This window comes from Phalaenopsis equestris, unplaced genomic scaffold (genome assembly GCF_001263595.1).
Source record: "Phalaenopsis equestris unplaced genomic scaffold, ASM126359v1 Scaffold192109, whole genome shotgun sequence".
NCBI classification, from domain to species: domain Eukaryota; kingdom Viridiplantae; phylum Streptophyta; class Magnoliopsida; order Asparagales; family Orchidaceae; genus Phalaenopsis; species Phalaenopsis equestris.
The window spans coordinates 1-939 of NW_018212058.1; the positions used below are offsets into that span (position 1 = coordinate 1).

General features: G+C 42.9%; 1 protein-coding gene across 1 annotated transcript; it reads left to right on the forward strand.

Annotated features, from left to right (window-relative positions):
- Positions 1 to 234: 234 nt before the first annotated feature.
- LOC110034682 (geraniol 8-hydroxylase-like) lies at positions 235 to 935 on the forward strand. The gene has a single exon (XM_020738928.1). It carries the CDS (start codon positions 309 to 311, stop codon positions 933 to 935), a length of 627 nt encoding a protein of 208 aa, XP_020594587.1. The 5' UTR covers positions 235 to 308.
- Positions 936 to 939: the final 4 nt, after the last annotated feature.

Genomic DNA, 939 nt, shown 5'->3' on the forward strand with positions numbered 1-939 from the left:
AAAAAGCTAAATATACATTTTCATGCACAAGTAAAGCTGTGTTTGCAAAAATGCACAAGTAACACTAAACATATGTGAATTTATTTTTTCAACTTGATATATTAAATTGTGATGGTTATAAGAAAGTTTTTGTCTAATTTTTTAGAGAAAAAATATATTTTTTTTAAATTTTACCGCAGCTCTATAAAAAAACTGCAACAATTTCAAATAAATCTCAAGTTGTCATACATGTGAAGATTGAAGTTTATATGTTAGATGTGTAAATGCATGGAAATTGAGTGGTGTGTGTGTGTACTTAATTCTTCTAAATGCAGGATATGGTGGTAGGGGGGACTGAAACAAGTTCAAACACCATAGAATTCGCCATGGCTGAAATGCTAAACAAACCAGAAACGATCAAAGAAGCACAGAAAGAGCTGGAGAGAGTAGTAGGCAGAGACAACGAAGTAGAAGAATCGCACTTACCCCATCTCCACTACCTCAACACGATCATCAAAGAAGTTCTCAGGCTTCACCCCGCCCTGCCCCTCTTAGTTCCGCACTGCCCAAGCTCGCCGTCCGCCGTCGGGGGCTTCGCCGTGCCGAAGGGAAGCCGAGTGTTCATCAATGTGTGGGCGATTCACAGAGACGAAACGCTGTGGAAGGATCCGTTGGAATTTAAGCCTGAGAGGTGGAATTGCGGGGGCGACGCAGCTGAAGGGGAGTTCTGCTACTTGCCCTTTGGATCCGGGAGAAGAATTTGTGCGGGGATTTTAATGGCGGAGAGGATGGTTTCGTACGCTCTGGCTTCGCTTCTCCATTATTTTGATTGGGAGTTGCCTCATGGAGCATTAGGGATTGATGTATCGGAGAAGTTTGGGATTGTTTTGAAGAAGGCGGAGCCCCTCGTTGTAAAGCCCGTCCTGAGGGTCTCCAATTTGGAGCTGTTTTGTTAAAAGT

Bases quoted from the DNA above. Each gene is read 5' to 3' on its own strand.
- LOC110034682 (XM_020738928.1), top strand. From the start codon at position 309: ATGCAGGATATGGTGGTAGGGGGGACTGAAACAAGTTCAAACACCATA.